This window comes from Coregonus clupeaformis, chromosome 25, assembly GCF_020615455.1.
Source record: "Coregonus clupeaformis isolate EN_2021a chromosome 25, ASM2061545v1, whole genome shotgun sequence".
Classification (NCBI taxonomy): Eukaryota; Metazoa; Chordata; class Actinopteri; order Salmoniformes; family Salmonidae; genus Coregonus; species Coregonus clupeaformis.
Window position 1 is genome coordinate 2,776,684 of NC_059216.1, and position 20,467 is coordinate 2,797,150.

Here is a 20,467-nt window from a genome sequence, read left to right on the forward strand (position 1 = left end):
CGCGGATGAATGGTAAAATACGGCGAAGAAAAAGATACAAACTTAAATATCACTCAATCACACACACACACACACACACACACAGGTATGACGAAAACACACTTACATGTAGGCCTACATGACATGACACACACAAACACACACACACACACACACACACACACACACACACACACACACACACACTAACAAAAACAACACCTTTTATCGTTACACACAAACTACGACATTGAGACAACAGTACTTTGAATTGGCTTTTGATGTAGTGTGTGTGTGAGTGAGTGTGTGTGAGCATGTTTCCTCTCTTACCTTGGGTTATAAAGTGCATGTGCGTCCCGCATGTGAGTGGCGTCGAGGTCGTAAGTCTGTTGCATTCTCCACGCGCTGCCGCATTTGCCGTACTTATCTTCACTATTAACCTGGGCCTTTGATACGTTCATTCTACAACACAGAGAATCACAGGGAACAGGGGGTCAGATAGGAGGCCAGCAGTCTGGAGAGGCGAACACAGAGACAGCAGGCCTGACACTTTAGTTTAACAGACAGTCAGCCTGTACATATTGAGAGTATTGTCAAACAGGAAGCCTGAAGATTCTAGGGAGAACACATACAGTTAACCTGTACCACATCACTTATAAAAACACTTTCTTCAAAGCGGATGTAACTTCAGCATGAGGGGCATATTTCAGAAATGTATTTCATTACATGGGTTATTGTTAGATGATTGCTACTTTTTTACATTAACGATGTACCGTTGATGCAGCACAGGCATTTAGAAAACTGTACATACTAAATGATGGAAAAGGTCTTACTGATGCTTCCTTAGACAGACTAGAGACTCAGGATATTACAGACAGACAGACAGACAGACAGACAGAGAGAGAAACCGACAGGACTTGTATATACAGTATGCACATCATGGGGCCTATATGCGACAACGACAGACAGTGCTTACAAACACTTTTAATGGCCTTGAGTACGGTAACGTTTACCAACATCTGTGACAGGCCGCATGCACAGCAGAGGCTGTTTATGGTAAATGTTTAACGGCTGCAGTGTTACTTGGGAGATGGGTGCGTGAGACTTTAATAAAAGCCTTCCTGGACAGTTATAATACGGTACGGGTATTAATGGTCTCGGGATAAAAAGCAAGGAAGGGGGAGGGACTGTTAGCTGTCAATCAAATCCCACCTCTGCGTCAGGGGAGGAGCTGTCTCCAGGGTGATAAGGTCACCCCCGGCAATGGAATCAGAATCATCGTCTGAAAATGAAAAAATTAAAAATAATAAAGTGTGGAAAAGTAAGGACAGTCGGGACGGTGTGACGCCACTGGGGGGAAACTGTGTGTGTGTGTGTGTGTGTCTATGTATCGAAATTGCCAGGTGCTTTACATTAAATGAGAAAACCAGGGGAAAGATCCCTAGACTAATAATAAGAGTACCTTTATATTATAAAGTGAAAAAATAGAGGGTCTAATTTAGACATTCCACTATAAAAGAAATGTCTTAAAACTCACTGTTAAAATAGATAGAGCTAAAATCACTGTAATTGAAAATAAAAAACCCAAATCTAAATTTGGGGAGCAAATCTGTGAAATGTTTATAAAAGGCTAATGGTAATACTTTATCTCTCTCTTTTTCTCTCCAGATTCCTCTCTTTCCTTCTTTCATTCTGTCTTCTGTTATTCAGGCAAACAACACATTTATTCCATATTATAATACACATATATTATAATAATTGTTATGAAGGAAGAAACTTTGGGTTTGAGACACACCGGAACACTGTGTGTGTGTAAATCCGTGCCTGCATGCATGTATGTATGCGTGTGTCCATGTGTACAAGCCTGTACGTGTGTGCATGTGTGCGTGCGTGCATGTACAGAGAGAGAACACTCAGTCCTGATGGTAGTGTGTGTGTGTGTGTGTGTGTGAGTGTGTGTATGTGTGTGTGTGTGTGTGTGTGTGTATGTGTGTATGTGTGTGTGTGTGTGTGTGTGTGTGTGTGTGTGTGTGTGTGTGTGTGTGTGTGTGTGTGTGTGTGTGTGTGTGTGTGTGTGTGTGTGTGTGTGTGTGTGTGTGTGTGTGGCTGGACAGGCCGGCAGGGTTTAGTAGAAAAAGGCCTGTGCGTGTAATATGTTGCCTTTAGTTCCAGTTGAGTGAACAGGATGAATCGATATGGTTCTGCAGACACGGCCGGCTCCAACACACAGCTACGGACAAGCCCCATCTCAGCATTCTATCTACTGTAGGGGCTCAGCTCAATACAGTGCCCGCCGCGCGCTACGTATTCACTTACATTAACAAAAATGCTAAAATACCAACGGCGCGCAGCGGGATTAGCACACCATTGCTTTATTACATTGCGCTTTATGGTGTGATAATCTGATTGATTTTTAAACCTTACCTTCATAAAATATAAAGGGTTATTTGGGGAGAAAGACCATTACTTTGGAGAGGGTTTAGTTTACAATATATACAGCAGACCAGCAGCGTTAGGAGACATACTGCATATCTTGTACTTTTAGGATGAGAATTACACAAAAGTCACTAAATAACTGCTGCATTATTTTATACTAAATATATTTTTACTTCAATACAAATTTCAGATAAACAAAATATATACTAATAATAAATGTTACTGAAAACAAATGAACTTAAATGCGTTGGTCAAATTAAATTGAAGGCTAAAAAGACAATATTACCTTCAGTTAGCAGCATGCAATACAAAATACAGTCTAATTAAATGTAAACATTTGCAACAAACACAAACGTACACACAAAAACGTACACACAATACATTCACACTTCACCATGCGCACGAGTTAACATTAAACTACTAATTAGTACAAATATCTCTCCCACGTAACAACAACTTAACTGAGAGTGTTGACCATTGTTGCAGCCTATCCATTCATTAATTCAACCATTACTCCCTTAGTGCTACATAGTGAGAGAGGGCTGTGAAACACAGGACCCAGTGAAGACACACAGCACTTAGAAAGACAGACCTGACCCCTATACATACAACACTACCATACCACTAGAGAGAGAGAGAGAGAGAGAGAGAGAGAGAGAGAGAGAGAGAGAGAGAGAGAGAGAGAGAGAGAGAGAGAGAGAGAGAGAACACGACTGCCATCTCAGCACTCTCAGAGTCCAGAGAGAGGAGAGGAAGACAACAAAAGTATGTGATAAAATGGAGGGGTGGAAGAGGGGGAGGTGTGGACCCTCAGGAGGAGTATGTCAGGTACTAACCAAGTCTAGAACCAGGCTGTATAAACCAATGCTAACAAGATATGTACTGTAGGCTTACAGTGATGCAGAAGTAAAGAAGAGAGTCAGAATTTTGATACATTAACGTATAATGTATTGTTGTAATATTTCCTGCTTTTAAAAATAAAACCCTAACTTGTAAGAATATATCTCTGCTTCAAAACCATAATTGGACAATGAAAAATAATGGACTAATTTTGCACGTAAAGGAATGTACAGTATATAAAAGGCAAGGGGATTGGATGGGAGGAGAGGAGAGTAGGATAGAACAGGATGGGAGGAGAGGAGAGTAGGATAGAACAGGATGGGAGGAGAGGAGAGTAGGATAGAACAGGAGGGGAGGAGAGGAGAGTAGGATAGAACAGGAGGGGAGGAGAGAGAGAAAAAGAGGGGGACAGAAAGAAGAGAAGAGAGAGACGAACTGAGGGGGCATTTGTGAAAGAGCATTAACCTATAGGGTTCTACATGAACCTATTTCACGCTACTGTCAGAAGGTGTAAGGAGCATACACACGCACACACACACACACTGATTAGCACACAGGACATTGAGCAAAATTACGCCAAGTACCTGTGTGTGTGTGTCCATGCCTTGCTGTTGCTTAATGACTCACTCAAGTGTTGCTGGTCCATCTGTGAATGGAAGGACCGTGACTGTGCATGTGTGCGCGCACGTGCATGCGTGTGTGAGGGTATGTGTGTGTGTGTGTGTGATGGTGAAGCTGTGATTGATGAGACAGGTGCCATTCTTCCTAATGTAGAAGCAGGAGCCCTGAGGAGCACAAATGCCACCACCCCCACCGGCCTCCCCCTGTCCTCCTCCCCTCTGCCCTGACACACGCACGCACACACACCAGAGAAAAGTAGTGACTCATCCAGAGGAAAGTAGTGACTCACCCAGAGGCAAGTAGTGACTCACCCAGAGGAAAGTAGTGACACACCCAGAGGAAAGTAGTGACTCACCCAGAGGAAAGTAGTGACTCACCCAGAGGAAAGTAGTGACACACCCCGAGGAAAGTAGTGCCACACCCAGAGGAAAGTAGTGACACACCCAGAGGAAAGTAGTGACACACCCAGAGGAAAGTAGTGACTCACCCAGAGGAAAGTAGTGACTCACCCAGAGGAAAGTAATGACTCACCCAGAGGAAAGTAGTGACTCACCCAGAGGCAAGTAGTGACTCACCCAGAGGAAAGTAGTGACACACCCAGAGGAAAGTAGTGACTCACCCAGAGGAAAGTAGTGACTCACCCAGAGGAAAGTAGTGACACACCCCGAGGAAAGTAGTGCCACACCCAGAGGAAAGTAGTGACACACCCAGAGGAAAGTAGTGACACACCCAGAGGAAAGTAGTGACTCACCCAGAGGAAAGTAGTGACTCACCCAGAGGAAAGTAATGACTCACCCAGAGGAAAGTAGTGACTCACCCAGAGGAATGAGTGCCTAAACTTAACCGTTGACTTCGTAATTTGACGTTTGTGAAACTTTGAAATTTGACGTTTGGAGAACGTGGATGAACGTCTAATTCGGCAGTGAGACTGTGAGAGCTTGTTGATGAGGCAATGGGGAACAGGAGGGGAGGAGATGGGGGAGATAGTGGAGAGGAGGGGGAGAGGAGGAGATTCGGGAGTGGAGGAGATGGGGGAAGAGGAGGGGAGAGGGGGGAAGTTTTCTAAAGGAACGCATTCTAAACAGGGGGTGAGGGGGTTCAAAGATCAGAGTGTAGAGAAACCCTTTAAGAACACAAACACTATTGCCTACCAACTGGGTTTCTGGGTTTCTTTTCACCTAAAACTACATTTAGCCTGTAAACTGTGCTATAGTCTGCGGTGATGAGGGAATATTCTTGCAGTCAGGTATAATCTTACGCAGATTAAAACAAATCTCTAATCAGAGTAAAAACATTCTCCAAAACAACACTACTTTGAGTCGATAAAAAAGTCAAATACTGTTCTTCTAAAATTCTAAAATAACTAATAAAAAAATGCATATATATAAAAAAATAAAAAAAATGTGTTGGTTACTGAAAATACAATAAATATTTATCCAAGTACTTAATTCAGAGTTGCTGTTGTTGTGATTAGGAAGTAGGAATGACAGGAGAAGACTGGGGGCACGGCCGGGGCACAGAACCAGACCAAACGCCCACACAGCTCCATAGAGCAGCCGGTGTGGTCAAGCAGAGCTAAGTGACAACACAACCGGAACCTGGACAGCACTGCTCTTTAACCGCAACCACAACACATTCACACACATACATACACACACAACATATACACACACATACACAGCACACATATACAACAAACGTACACCTTACACCAGTTTGTTTGTCAGCGTTTATGCCTGCGTATCTGTTTGTCTGTCTGTCCATTCATACATACTGCGCAAGATAAACCTAGCAGATTGCTCCTCGCGATACTCTCATTGCAAATAAAACTCAATAAAACAACAGTGATGCACAGAGATGCATTTATAGCTGGAGAAAATAAATCTAATATGAGGAAAATCAAATGAATTAAATTAAATTAAATTGTTTTCTATTGCAACCGTAATTGATCATTTAGTAGGAAATTAAAACAATTTACTCAATAAATAAACTGCTTTTTATTAATTTTTTAAAGACTACTTCCTATTTCTTTTAACACTGTTTACTGGACTTAACTACTAAACATGTTTCCATCCCAAAAATAACAACTGAAATCAATATATACTTCATTCTAAGTATTTTCAAATAGGTTCCCATTTGTACTTAATTTTTTTAACAAACCCCAAAACATACACACTGTCCATTTCAGACTAGATTTGCTGTGATATTGTAACATTGCCAAACCAAAGTTTAAGAGGGGTAAAAAGCAATGGGAGAAGAGGGTCCTCATATCTACCCTATAGCTCCAACTGAACGCAACGCTAAACTGGAGAGAGAGAGGGAGGGAGAGAGCGAGGGAGACAGAGAGACGGGGAATAGGGGGAACGATGCCGAGCGGAGAGAGATGAGAGAGAGATGAGAGAGAGAGATGAGAGAGAGATGAGAGAGAGAGAGATGAGAGAGAGAGAGAGAGAGAGAGAAATGAGAGAGAGCGAGAGAGAGAAGGAAAAGAGAGAGAGAGAGAGAGAGAGAGAGAGAGAGAGAGAGAGAGAGAAATGAGAGAGAGCGAGAGAGAGAAGGAAAGAGAGAGATGGGGTCCTGTCATTCTCTCCCCATCAGGCACACACATGAAGCATGATGGGAGGATGAGAGGAGGAATATTTCACTGTCAGACAGGAGGCTGCATCGCTATTCATTTCTCCCCCCCCTCTCTCTCTGCTGCAGGACAATGACAATTTAATCATTCTATACAAGACCACACCATGCAGAGGAGAGCAGAGAGCTCACACACACACAAACACACACACGCACACACACACACAATGCTTCCTCAGACCAGAGCCCCTCTCTCCTGGCCAAACCAGCTGGCCGCCCTTTTTGATAAAACAGACCTAGCACTTAACCCTCTTCCCCTAGCCTACACACACACACACACACTCACGCACACACACACACACGCACACACACACGCACACACACACGCACAGACACACACACTGCTCCCTCCGACCAGAGCCCCTCTCTCCTGGCCAAACCAGCTGGCCGCCCTATTTGATAAAACAGACCTAGCACTTAACCCTCTTCCCCTAGCCTACACACACACACACACACACACACACACACACACACACATACACAGACACAGACACACACACACACACCTTGTTTTTAGAGTTACTATGCTACCCCATCCACTCTCGCCGAAAAAAGCACAAAACATGGAGATGACATGATAAATGATCTCCTGTCAATTCACACTGTCTCTCTTTTTCTAGAGGAGGATTAGAAAAGAAGAAGGGAGAGACGGGACGGAGGACGGGAATCCAAAGGGGGAAGAGAGGGGTGGAGAGAGAGAGAGAAAGAGAGATGGGGGATGAGAGTAGTTGAGGGGAATTGAATTGAAAGGTGGAAGCGTTTCTCTCTCTCTCTCTTTCTGGTCATCTAATTCTCTCAGCGTTCAGCCTCTGTAGCGACAGTGACATGGGGTGTAATTGCTAATTGTGACGCGTACCTCCGTAATGTTGAGGCCATGTGTGTGTGTGTGTGTGTGTGTGTGTGTGGTGTTGTCCCTCCTAAGGCTCTTTCAACTCCTCATAAAAGCCAGCGTCTCTCTCTCTCTCTCTCTCTCTCTCTCACACACACACACACACACACACACACACACACAGACACACACACTCACACACACACACACACACACACACACACACAGACACACATACACACATACACACACACACACACACACACACACACACACACACACACACACACACACAGACACACACACAGACACACATGCACAGACAGACACACACACACGCACACACACACACACACACACACAAAGAGCCTTGTCACACACACCCTGATGGATTGAACATAAATCAGATAAATTGACAATCACATCATCAAGGCCTCCTCCTCCTCCTCCACCTCCTCCACCTCCTCATCCCCTTCTTCCTCCTCCTCCTCCTCCTGCTCCTCCTCCTCCTTCTCCTCCTCTTCCTCCTCCTTCTCCTCCTCTTCCTCCTCCTCCTCCTCTATCCTTTTAGCCCGCTATGGCATGCGCTTGTGTGTGTCTGTGTGTCACTGAGTGTGTGTCAATGTGTGTGATTGCATCTTACGTGTGTGTGTGCGCGTCCGTAGGAGCACTTATTGCCCCCCTGTCAAACAAAAGGCTCCCCCTCCCTCCCGTCTCTGAGGGGTGAATGGGTCTGCTCAGGAGGCTCTCTCTTTGAGCCACAGTTAATTACCCTTGGAATGCCTCACACTCTGCACAAGAGGGGCCGCCACCGCCACCGTGTGTGTGGAGACAATGGGACAGCCATCAAACAGCCGGGGCCCCGCAGACGCATAAAAACACATCATACGACACCTCTACACACAGGGACGATACACGAGCACACACACACACACAAACACAGGAGCACACAGACATGCACACATGTACCCTCCTCTGTCCTCTGTAGCTCAATTGGTAGAGCATGGAGCTTGTAACGCCAGGGTAGTGGGTTCGATCCCCGGGACACCCATACATAAAAATGTATGCACACATGACTGTAAGTCGCTTTGGATAAAAGCGTCTGCTAAATGGCATATTATTATTACACTCAAACACACTGGGGAGAAGAAATCGCCACGGCACATATTGAGGCTGCATATTGACATGATTTGACAGATGAATTAAGTAAATTATTTTATAAGGAGATTAAAATGATTTTAATTTACGCAATATCCCTTGATTCCCCTGATCCCACCCTCCAGTGCTTTCCTCTTTTCCACACAGAGAACCACAAAATGAGAGATGGAGAGGAAAAACCAGAAATCCTCATACTTTTCCCCTGCCGGCCAGCCTGGCTGGTTATATCAGAATGTGGTTTGATGTATAGAAAAAGCAGGTTGTCTCTTGGACACAGACAGAGCTCTCCATTAGAAACCATTCATTTAGAAAATATAGATCTGTTACAGTATTATATTCTGATTTGTTTTATCCATTCTTATAATAAACATTTTCAAGTATGTTAAATACACCGCATTTATTCTAGAGAATTCAAAAGCATAAATAACACCATCAAATCTAAAAATAAAATAATGACATTTCTTAGAATGTATATTATTTAAATGTCCCACATTTTAAATCTGCATACTTTTTCTATTTTATATCACTGTCCTATATCTGCAAAACTGCAGAGCAATTTTACACACATAAACAAGAGCAGGATGCACTGTGTGCTCTCTCTCACTAAGCATATTTAGAAATGAATGAAAAAAATTAAATGTAATGTTTTCTATGAGTCTACAATCCTAATCATATTCTGAACATTGAAAATCATTTGTTTTAGTGCACTGAGTCCACAAACAAGACACAAATAAATACAATTTGTTTTAACATTTAAATTCTAGGTAAAATATAATTTAAAAAATCACATAGCACCATTATTAATCCGGGAAATAGATATACAATAATATCTAATAACACATCTGAAGCGAACTACAAACCACACCATCCACAACACACACCTTCACAGGTCAAAAAATCAGCTCAAGACATTCAAACCAGCTTTGTATTCTTTCAATAGAAAACCTGTCCTGACAATCTGCATTCAACGTCCCCTTGACCTCTACGATTAACAAGCAAAAACAAACACACTAAATACATTTAACTAAGAGGAGAAAAACCCTTAATGATATGCAAATTAAATGTATGTTCAGGCATGAAGGGAATACAATTATGATAATCAGCAAAACGGCACTTGTTATTATTATGATCATTATCCTTAATATATCAATTAGAATCCCACTCATCAATTTCTATGTAGCAGATGAGTGAGGAGCGAGTGGTGAGAGAGGTGCGTAATGACTCGGAGTATATCCTGGTTATAGCTGGTACTGAGGGAGGGATTCAGACATTTCTCTATGAGCAGCGACTCTAACCCCGGATCACTAAGGACACTGAGACAGGGGAAAACCCAGGCTAAAGCCCATCACTACAGACACGGTAAAACCCAGGCTAAAGCCCATCACTACAGACAGGGTAAAACCCAGGCTAAAGCCCATCACTACAGACAGGGTAAAACCCAGGCTAAAGCCCATCACTACAGACAGGAGAAAAGACTGTCTCCTGAATCTGTCTCCTTACAGACTACATGTCCACAACACTTTCTAAACTCCTCTCGCTGTATCTCAGTCACACACTGCAATGAATTCACACACTCGCCTTAAAAAATTCACAAATACACTGCATTCTCAAACACTGTCAATTCTCAAATACAATGCATTCTCAAACACTGTCAATTCTCAAATACACTGCATTCTCAAACACTGTCAATTCTCAAATACACCAAATGCTTAAGTAATAATTACATTTCTGGCCTTATCTGTCTCATTCAGAAAGAAATAATTTGGAATATTTACAAAATGTTTCTGAAGAGAAGAAGTGTAACTAAAGCAATGATTTAACACCCACCCTGTCCACATGACAAAACACACTGTCCAAACACACACGTACACAGAAAGACGGCAGGCATACAGGAAGTGGTTGGGTTGTGTACCTTCACATTAATAAAATCTTTATTTATATCTATGTAGATTACCAATCTACCCTTTCTTTCTCTCTACTTAAGTAACCTCCAGTCTCCGTGTGTGTCTGTGTCTCTGTGTGTGTCTGTGTCTCTGTGTGTGTGTGTGTCTCTGTGTGTGTGTGTGTATGTGTGTAGTCTGCAAGAGGGCTGTCGTGCGAGGCTCCACTTCTGAAGCGTTATCAGCATTCAGACATAGTCCAGGGCAGGGGTTAAGAGTGCCGTGGTTTCCTTTAGAAAGTCAACTTGTCCAGCTCTCCTCTTCACTCTGTCGCACTGTTGTTTTCTTGGTATTCCATTCACTTTTATTCTATTATTTTACTTAAGGCCAAGTGATATGACACAGAGTGAGGAGTGTGTGAGTGTCCAAAACCAGGACTTCTATTTGATTTAGATATTAGATATTATTAAATATGACATTTTCTGCCTCCTGGAACTCCTTAAATGTATTTGTTTAATATTACAACATAAAGGGGCTAACAGAAACCCTTCTATATATATTAGAGGAAGTGCTGGTGTTGGTCAGTGCTGGGTGTTGTGTGTCTATAGACAGAGAGGTATGGATGTCCCTGATTCTGTATTTACATAAAACACTCCACACACATGCGCACACACACACACACACACACACACACACACACACACACACACACACACACACACACACACACACACACAGTGCTCTCTCCACCTCCCCAGCCTGCTTGCTTTCTCCACCAGCAGTTAATCTGCATTTTTAAAGCTGTCCTTAACACTAAAGGAGCATGTGTGTGTGAGTGTGAGTGTCTGTGTGTCCGTGCGGAGCGGAGCAGCGCAGCGCGCTGTGTTGTCTCTAATGCCGTGGCAGGCCCACACGCCGATTCAACAGCACTTTCTCCCCCTCCTCCTCCTCCTCCTCTCCTCCTCCTCCTCCTCCTGCCGCTTCTGTCCTCTCCTCTCCTCCGTTCCCTCTCTCTCTCTCTCTGTCTGTCCTGTTCTCCCTTTCAATCTGCTGGCTGGCTGACACCCAGCCCTCACACACACTGACCCTGCCTAATAAACTAAGACTGAAACACCCCCCCCCCACACACATACACACTTTTATAAAGTGCACCATAAAGCATTATGGCTCTCTGTACCAGGACAGACATGCCAGAGTGTGTGTCCTACTCAGGTGGAGAGGCAGAAATTCGGCTCCTCACACGGAGTGAGAGCTCCTCTCTGCACCGCAGCCGACCACCCGTAGACAGACACACGCTCACTGTTACACACACATGCAGACATACACGCACACACACACACACACACACACACATACAAACACACAAACACATCACTACCTGAAAGTGGAAACAACCTTGACATTCTACCGGCCACCTCTGCAGCATAGTACCACACAAAATAATACACACTCACACACTCTTACTCTGACAAACACATACACACACGGGCACACACACAGTCAAAGGCATTCACAATGACAAGAGGTAAAAACATAAATAGTAAAAAGGTCAAATTTACCTACTCTTGTTCAGAGTGTAGAGAGTAACACTCGGGCAGGGAAAGTTCTACGGAATCCATCTGCGCACTGCCACCATAATGTGAGCAAACCTCCTCTATAAATCAAAGTTTTTTTTCTGTTCTCCTCCTCCTCTCCTGTCCTCCTCTCTCTCTTCTCTCTCTCTCTCCTCTCTCTCTCTCTCTCCTCTCTCTTGCTCCGTTCCTGTCAGAGCACTGCAATCAGACACAGTGGTCCTCCGTGTGACAAGCCTACAGGCACAGCAGCCAGCCGGTTGGGACCAAAAGCTCTAGCACTCTTCTAATCAAGGACTTAAAGCCACAATTGGAGCTCATGAATAATGAAGCAAGGATTTGCATAAGTAGTCCCTCTGGCCCGCCCGGGCTGCTCATTGGTGGACGGGTGGCCAATGGTAGAGAGGCATGGCTCGGTCTTCGCTCACGGAGAGAGAGAGAGAGAGAGAGAGAGAGAGAGAGAGAGAGAGAGAGAGAGAGAGAGAGAGAGAGAGAGAGAGAGAGAGAGAGAGAGAGAGAGAGAGAGAGAGAGAGAGAGAGAGAGAGAGAGGAGCCGAGCAGGTGGAGAGGAAGGGCAGACAAAGAGAGAGAGAGAGAGAGCGCGAGACACAAGGAATAAGACAGAGGGCGGGAGGGGGCAGATGAATAACGAGAGTGAGCGGTGAAGAGAGAGAGTGTGAGAGAGAGGTGAGGAGAGGGGGATTTAAAGAACCAGTGCATTCTAATTCTCTCTCTTTATTCTCTCTCTCTGTCTCTCTCTCAGGGCAGTTGTTATCAGTTCTTTCTGTTGTGCGGAGAGATAAAGGCTCTCAGGCCGGGTTGATACCAAACGTTGTGAATGAAGCCCTGTCATGCAAATACACTGTTCCATCTGTTTATTGGTATGTCTGTCATTTTCTCAGTCCCTTTCTTTCTTTCTGTCTTTCTTTCTTTCTTGTTTTTATTTTATCTATTTATTTTTCTTTCTCTTCCTTTTCTCTCTGTCTGTCTCTATTGCTCTCTAATTCTCTGCCCGTCTGTCTGTAAGTGAGAAGATTAGTAAAATGAAGTAATCTCTCTGACCGTAATGTGTTTAAACAGACTGCTTGCACACCCTCTGATTTCTGCATATGTGCCCTGTGTAGGACAGAGTGAGACAATATATATTTTTAAAAATAAAGAGATCAAAGGAGAAAGGGTAAAATTATTGGCTATGTAAAATTGTATAATTAAGTTAGAATGCAAAAAATAAAAGCTTGGCCTCACACAAGCAATAGGTGAAACACTGATATGTTACATCAGCTAGTTTGATAATGCAATAGAATATCAGTGTCTTTCACACTATCCAAAAGGAAATTACATAAAAAAGAGCCAAATATTGGACAACCCTATAACCACTCAGCAGTAAAATAGGGATTAGGTTTCCTAGTCACAGATTCCAGAATGTCTTTGTTGTGGAATGATTGAGGAATGATTGAGGAATGATTGGGGCATGTTTTCCTGGAACTGGCTGTGTCCAGGATGTTTTCCGTGCGTGTGTAAGCGACTCCCTGCCTTCCCAACCCCAGCGGGGACTGTATCCCCGTTTCTCGGAACAACACAATTCCCACTGCTAAGAAAATTCAGGAGCGCTGGCGTTCCGCTTAGGAATAGTCTCCAACTGGCTCCGTGCTCCACACACACACAGGAGGCTGAACCCTGTTTCAACTGGCTCCATGCTCCACACACACACAGGAGGCTGAACTCTGTTTCAACTGGCTCCGTGCTCCACACACACAGGAGGCTGAACCCTGTTTCAACTGGATCCGTGCTCCACACACACAGGAGGCTGAACCCTGTTTCAACTGGCTCCGTTCTCCACACACACACATGAGGCTTAACCCTGTTTCAACTGGCTTCGTGCTCCAGACACACACAGGAGGCTGAACCCTGTTTCAACTGGCTCCGTGCTCCACACACACACAGGAGGCTTAACCCTGTTTCAACTGGCTCCGTGCTCCACACACACACAGGAGGCTGAACCCTGTTTCAACTGGCTCCGTGCTCCACACACACAGGAGGCTGAACTCTGTTTCCTACAACACATCTTCCTCTTTCTTTGTATTAGTTCTCTCTCCAGTTCAGTCTTATAGGCTCCCACCCTGAATGGAGTACATGTGGGGCAACGGAGGGAATGAGAGGATGAGGGGGCAGAGGGATGAAGGATGAATGAGGGAGCAGAGGGATGAGGGAGAAGAGGGATGAGGGATGGATGAGGGAGAAGAGGGATGAGGGATGGATGAGGGAGCAGAGGGATGAGGGATGGATGAGAGAGAAGAGGAATGAGGGATGGATGAGGGAGAAGAGGGATGAGGGATGGGCGAGGGAGCAGAGGGATGAGGGATGGATGAGGGAGAAGAGGGATGAGGGATGGATTAGGGAGCAGAGGAATGAGGGATGGATGAGGGAGAAGAGGGATGAGGGATGGATGAGGGAGAAGAGGGATGAGGGATGGATGAGGGAGCAGAGGGATGAGGGATGGATGATGGAGAAGAGGGATGAGGGATGGATGAGGGAGAAGAGTGATGAGGGATGGATGAGGGAGAAGAGGGATGAGGGATGAGGGATGGATGAGGGAGAAGAGGGATGAGGGATGGATGAGGGAGCAGAGGGATGAGGGATGGATGAGGGAGAAGAGGGATGAGGGATGGATGAGGGAGCAGAGGGATGAGGGATGGATGAGGGAGCAGAGGGATGAGGGATGGATGAGGGAGCAGAGGGATGAGGGATGGATGAGGGAGAAGAGGGATGAGGGATGAGGGATGGATGAGGGAGAAGAGGGATGAGGGATGGATGAGGGAGCAGAGGGATGAGGGATGGATGAGGGAGAAGAGGGATGAGGGATGGATGAGGGAGCAGAGGGATGAGGGATGGATGAGGGAGCAGAGGGATGAGGGATGGATGAGGGAGAATAGGGATGAGGGATGGATGAGGGAGAAGAGGGATGAGGGATGGATGAGGGAGCAGAGGGATGAGGGATGGATGAGGGAGCAGAGGGATGAGGGATGGATGAGGGAGCAGAGGGATGAGGGATGGATGAGGGAGAAGAGGGATGAGGGATGGATGAGGGAGAAGAGGGATGAGGGATGGATGAGGAAGAAGAGGGATGAGGGATGGGGATGGATGAGGGAGCAGAGGGATGAGGGATGGATGAGGGAGCAGAGGGATGCGGGATGGATGAGGGAGAAGAGGGATGAGGGATGGATGAGGGAGAAGAGGGATGAGGGATGGATGAGGGAGCAGAGGGATGAGGGATGGATGAGGGAGAAGAGGGATGAGGGAGAAGAGAGATGAGGGAGCAGAGGGATGAGGGATGGATGAGGAAGAAGAGGGATGAGGGATGGATGAGGGAGAAGAGGGATGAGGGATGGATGAGGGAGAAGAGTGATGAGGGATGGATGAGGGAGAAGAGGGATGAGGGATGGATGAGGGAGCAGAGGGATGAGGGATGGATGAGGGAGCAGAGGGATGAGGGATGGATGAGGGAAAAGAGGGATGAGGGATGGATGAGGGATGGATGAGGGAGCAGAGGGATGAGGGATGGATGAGGGAGAAGAGGGATGAGGGATGGATGAGGGAGCAGAGGGATGGGGGGGTATACAGAAGATTGCCCTATTTGGTAAAAGACCAAGTCCATATTATGGAAAGAACAGCTTAAATAAGCAAAGAGAAACGATAGTCCATCATTACTTTAAGACATGAAGGTCAGTCAATACGGAACATTTCAAGAACTTTAAAAGTTTCTTAAAGTGCAGTCGCAAAAACCATGATGCGCTATGATGAAACTGGCTCTCATGAAGACCACCACAGGAATGGAAGACCCAGAGTTACCTCTGCTGCAAATGATAAGTTCATTAGAGTTACCAGCCTTAGAAATTGCAGCCCAAATAAATGCTTCACAGAGTTCAAGTAATAGACACATCTCAACATCAACTGTTCAGAGGAGACTGTGTGAATCAGGCGTTCATGGTCGAATTGCTGCAAAGAAACCACTAATAAGGCGAAAAGACCTGCTTGGGCCAAGAAACACGAGCAATGGACATTAGACCGGTGGAAATGTGTCCTTTGGTCTGGAGTTCAAATTGGAGATTTCTGGTTCCAACCGCCGTGTCTTTGTGAGATGTGGTGTGGGTGAACGGAGTGCTGCATCAGATGACCTGGCCTCCACAATCCCCCAACCTCAACCAAATTGAGATGGTTTGGGATGAGTTGGACCTCAGAGTGAAGGAAAAGCAGCCAACAAGTGCTCAGCATATGTGGGAACTCCTTCAAGACTGTTGGAAAAGCATTCCAGGTGAAGCTGGTTGAGAGAATGACAAGAGTGTGCAAAGCTGTCATCAAGGCAAAGGGTGGCTATTTGAAGAATCTCAAATATAAAATATATTTTGATTTGTTTAACACTTTTTTGGTTACTACATGATTCCATATGTGTTATTTCATAGTTTTGATGTCTTCACTATTATTCTACAATGTAGAAAATAGTAAAAAATAAAGAAAAACCCTTGAATGAGTAGGTGTTCTAAAACTTTTGACCGGTAGTGTACGCACAAACGCAGATGCAAACGAACGCACACACACACGTACGAACGCACACACATATGCGCACACACACACAGACACGTCTGGCCAGGCATACCTCTGTTATGATGTATCCTTCAGTCTATATGCATCGACAAAGATGAGTTGGAATCAACGCAGCCTTCTGTAAACAAATACTTTAGCAGTGACAGCTCTCTCTCTTTCTCTCTCTCTCTCTCTCTCTCACTCTCTCTCTCTCTCTCGCTCTCTCTCCCTTTCTCTCCTTACCTGCCGTAACACAGAAAAACAGCAAAATAAAAACCTTATACATTGTGCATACTAACACACTGCTGGCAAATACACTGAGTCTACAAAACATTAAGAACACCTACCCCACTTTTGCCCTCAGAACAGCCACAATTTGTCAGGGCATGGACTCTACAAGGTGCCGAAAGCGTTCCACAGGGATGTTGGCCGATGTTGACTCCAATGCTTCCTACAGTTGTGTCAAGTTGGCTGGATGTCCTTTGTGTGGTGGACCCTTCTTGATACACACGGGAAACTGTTGAGCATGAAAAACCCAGCTGCGTTGCAGTTCTTGACACAAACTGGTGCGCCTGGCACCTACTACAATAACCCGTTCAAAGGTACTTAAATATTTTGTCTTGCCCATTCACCCTCTGAATGGCACATATACACAATATATGTCTCAATTGTCTCAATTGTCTCAAAAATCCTTCTTTAACCTGTCGCCTCCCCTTCATTTACACTGATTGAAGTGGAATCATAGCTTTGACCTGGATTCACCTGGTCAGTCTATGTCATGGAAAGAGCAGGTGTCCTTAATGTTTTATACACTCAGTGTGTATCAGTGTGTGGGTGTGTGGGTGTGTGTGTCCACACCCATACACACGGTTTCTTTTTTAGTAAAATGAGTTTCAGACAAATCACATCTGCGTATACCAACCTGCTGCTGAACAAGGCCAGGGCCACACACACACACCGCATCCTTAACACTGATAATAACCATCACCGGATTCAACTGTTAAAACAAAAATGTAAACGCTGATACGCTATCGTAATAACCAGCCTTTCTATATCTTGCCATAGCTAAATGACATAGAAAGACATACAAATGTTAAAATGGACATCGATTATTCACAAATTCTTCCCAAACTAAACCAAGAAATACCACTATTTAGGAAAAGTTACATCTTCATAATTTATTCATTTCAATTGATTGTTGATGTTTTTTTTATGGTATACAGACATTCAATCTCTGCAGCAGCAAAGCTGAGTATTGATTAAAAATATACTAAAGAAAGGTTTCAAAGCAGTCCGTTGTGAGTGTGTGTAAGCGGAGCGTTGTGTGTGTGTGTCGGGGCCATTTTAAATGGATTTTAATTGGTGTGTCTATAATGTAAATGGGTCTCCTAGATGTTAGCAATGCCACGGCACAGCTAGACTAGAGACAGACAACGTACCTGTGTTCAGTCAAATCCCTCAGGACACACACACATACACACACACACACGCTTATCAAGCACACAGATACCAGTAAGTATAAATGTATTTAGAAGCACAGATACACACACAATTTCCTCCTGCTACTTTGCACTGTTCTCTCTGTCTAATGGTATAGAGAAACTAACAATATAGATTAAGTAGAATTCCATTTGGTGTATTATGTTTGTAGCTATTTTGAGGACAGCGGTTTAATTCAAATACTGGGTTATTGTGTTGAGAGAGAGCTAGAGAGAGAGATTAAGGAAAACTTTGACTATGTACAGACTCAGTGAGCATAGCCTTGCTATTGAGAGACTGCCCACAAAATGAGGTGGAAACTGAGCTGCACTTCCTAACCTTGTGCCAAATGTATGACCATATCAGAGACACATATTTCCCTCAGATTACACAGACACACAAAGAATCCGAAAACAAATTCAATTTTGATAAACTCCCATATCTATTGGGTGAAATACCACAGTGTGCCATCACTGCAGCACGATTTGTGACCTGTTGCCACAAGAAAAGGGCAACCAGTGAAGAACAAACACTATTGTAAATACAACCTACATTTATGTTTATTTATTTTCCATTTTGTACTTTAACTATTTGCACATTGTTACAACACTGTATATAGCCATAATATTACATTTGAAATGTCTTTATTCATTTGGAACTTTTGTGAGTATAATGTTTACTGTAAAACATTTTATTTATTTATGTATTATCTATTTCACTTGCTTTGGCAATGTTTCCCATGCCAATAAAGCCCTTTGAATTTAATTGAATTCAGAGAGAGCGAGAGAGAGAGACAGGGAGAGAAACAGAGACAGAGAGACAGAGAGAGACAGACAGACAGACAGACAGAGAGAAAGAGAGAGAGAGAGAGAGAGAGAGAGAGGGAGATGGCATCATTCTGAGAACAGCATGACGACCGAACTTTTGCGGAGAGGGGACTCTTTTATTTCTCTCTCTCTCTCTCTCTCTCTCTCTCTCTCTCTCTCTCTCTCTCTGTATGTCTCACTCTCTCTCTCTATGTCTCTCTCTCTCTCTATCTCTCTATCTCTCTCTCTCTCTCTCTCTCTTTCCGAGGGGGGTAGTGGTCTGTCCAGATTGATTGTGTTACAGTGTCTACTCCTTGTTGACAGTGACCCCTTTAGGCCACATTTACATATCTCACTGTTTCTCAATGTGTGTATATGTGAGAGAGTGTATGTGTGTGTGTGCATTATAAGGATATTATATTCAGTAATGAAGCAGCGTGCCGCAGTCGTGTTAGTGTGTGTGAGGTAGAGCGAGTGTGGGCGTGTGTGACAAAAACTTGTGTGTATGTGACTGTGTGTGTGTGCGTGTGTGTTAGTGCGACTGGGTTTGTGTGTGTGTGCGTGCATGCATGACAGAGAGCGAGCATGCGTGTATATGACTGTGTTAAAGATGACGATGACCCTGTGGTCACAGACTGTTGACATCTGTAGAGGAATGATCAGTCCTGGACCGACCAGGAATCAATCACAGCAGTCAATAGGCTAGGGCAAGTTCATTCAGGTCAGCTTACAGACGGTTGAGTGTGTGTGTGTGCGTGGGTGCATGTGTGTGTGATCTGAGTTAGTTATATTGGTTTCTGGTAGCAGAGACACACACAATCTGAGCTTTACAGCTTTCTTCCACAAAGAGAACAGGCTGCAGTTCACTGCTAGATAGATAGAGGGCGCTATGGACTCTGGTCAGCCCACTAGCACACCACTGTACTGGGAGGGAGAGAGAGAGAGGAGAAGTCATTCCCAATGGGGTACATGTCCCGTAATTAAATAAATGTTTAGGGTTGAAATATTAAATATATACTTTATTTTAAACAGAATGTAAGCGCCCCTCCAAAACCAAATTGGTGAATGACGCCTCTGTACCTTAACCCTTACACACACAGCCAATCTGAGAGGGATAAATGCAATAGGTCCTTTTATCAACTAACACCAAATGAGTTGAAGGGTTAACAATTGACAGCACTTTACCGATATCAGATAGCCTGATTGTCTAAACTGCTCATGCGCAGGGCTAGAAAACACAAAAAACATACACACACACACACACACACACACCGTGGACGTGTCATGCGGTGGTTCGAGGTGGGGAGTGAGAGAGCGAGCGAGGGGCTAAGTGGTCTAATGTCCTAGCAGCAGGTACAATTGTCACATGAAGGAAAGGGCCGTCCTGCACTGCAGGACCCACGGGACAGAGCCTGTCTCTCTGTGTGTGTGTGTCTGTGTGTGTGTGTGTGTGTGTGTGTGTGTGTGTGTGTGTGTGTGTGCATGAAGATAACAGTGACAACACACCGAGGAGGCATAAAACAATACACAGATAGCAAACAAATCAAAATACAGCTGAAAACGAACCTACAAGAGACAGTCAGAAAGCAGTATAATGTATGTACACACTATAATACATATGAAACAAGGTACTGAATTTCTAACCCCCCCACA

General features: G+C 44.5%; 1 protein-coding gene across 4 annotated transcripts in view; it reads right to left on the minus strand.

Annotated features, from left to right (window-relative positions):
• The window catches only part of LOC121539761 (estrogen-related receptor gamma), a 246,252-nt gene that overhangs the window by 79,832 nt on the left and 145,953 nt on the right, over positions 1 to 20,467 (minus strand). For 2 of the 4 annotated variants that reach the window (XM_045207462.1, XM_045207461.1), the window contains exons 1-2: positions 11,941 to 12,220; positions 310 to 441 (exon numbers count right to left, since the gene is read on the minus strand). In XM_045207462.1, the coding sequence (XP_045063397.1) occupies positions 310 to 441; positions 11,941 to 11,996 (188 nt within the window). In that variant the 5' untranslated portion in view covers positions 11,997 to 12,220. Of the gene's footprint in view, positions 1 to 309; positions 442 to 11,936; positions 12,221 to 20,467 lie in introns of those variants that run through there. The other 2 variants (XM_045207463.1, XM_045207464.1) reach the window with 2 other exon arrangements.